At 42.4% G+C, this 884-nt stretch overlaps 1 protein-coding gene across 1 annotated transcript; it reads left to right on the top strand.

The window, feature by feature from the left end:
* Positions 1-239: 239 nt before the first annotated feature.
* Positions 240-485, top strand: PHALS_00009 (uncharacterized protein; the record flags this gene model as incomplete). Its single annotated transcript, XM_024730328.1, has 2 exons — positions 240-311; positions 375-485. 2 exons carry the CDS (start codon positions 240-242, stop codon positions 483-485), a joined length of 183 nt encoding a protein of 60 aa, XP_024580616.1.
* Between the last annotated feature and the right edge of the window lie 399 nt (positions 486-884).

The following is an 884-nucleotide window of genomic DNA, read 5'->3' as shown; positions in this document are numbered from 1 at the left end:
TTTTTTCTGAAGGCGTTTTTGGAAGTGTCTTACCAGCGCATTCACATGAGTGGTGAACGCCTCCATGAGAGACATTTTTGCTTCAGGTCCTTGGGTTGTCTATGGTTTGATATACCCTCGATACAAACAAAAGATAGAATCTTATTATGCGCGTAGAGAACAGACTTGTCGTTTGTCAAGAAAAATATAGTATTACTCATATCCGGTTGCCAAATTAGCGCCAGGTACTACAAGATGCAATGGGGTGTTGTACACCCCGCGCGGAGGAGGCTTTGACTCTGTGTGTATGCGTGACTGTCAACTCAAGCACAGTACCTCATCGATAAGAAAAAATCTTCATACAGCGAGGATGTGTTTTACAACCCTCTCCTTAGAGATATTCATCAACCCCGGACTATTCAGAATACATATTCATGGTATCTGCTTTGGTACTTCTAGGCTGTGCTCTATATTTGATGTACAACATGTCTTGTGCATGTACTTGATGATACGGTATATATCATGCTACAATTCGGCTATAATCTTTGTCAATGTCTTACCATCGCTCGCACTGTCGTATTGTAGAGTTCGAGGCGGCCGGCAGAAGTAAGAGTTCACCAAAAGACAACCTATTCAATGTCAGGACCATTCTGTTGGATGTTTTGGCAGGACATTCACGACGTTAAATATCCTCTGTCGGTCTGCAGTATGCTGTTGGATTGTTGCGGCTGGACATGAATATTCCTACTCTTATTCCGCTTCTTGTTTGCCTTCGTGTTTTGTTTGTCCTTGTTCTTGCACTTACCATATTTTCATGGGGACGTTTCTTTACGGTGAAGCAACAATTCAGTTACCAAATTACTGCTACGGTCTCATCAAGCTAGAGATACAAGCAACCACTACTG

Source organism: Plasmopara halstedii (assembly GCF_900000015.1).
Source record: "Plasmopara halstedii genome assembly, contig: Scaffold_1048, whole genome shotgun sequence".
In the NCBI taxonomy this organism is placed as follows: Eukaryota; Oomycota; class Peronosporomycetes; order Peronosporales; family Peronosporaceae; genus Plasmopara; species Plasmopara halstedii.
This window is presented reverse-complemented; position numbering and strand designations above follow the sequence as displayed.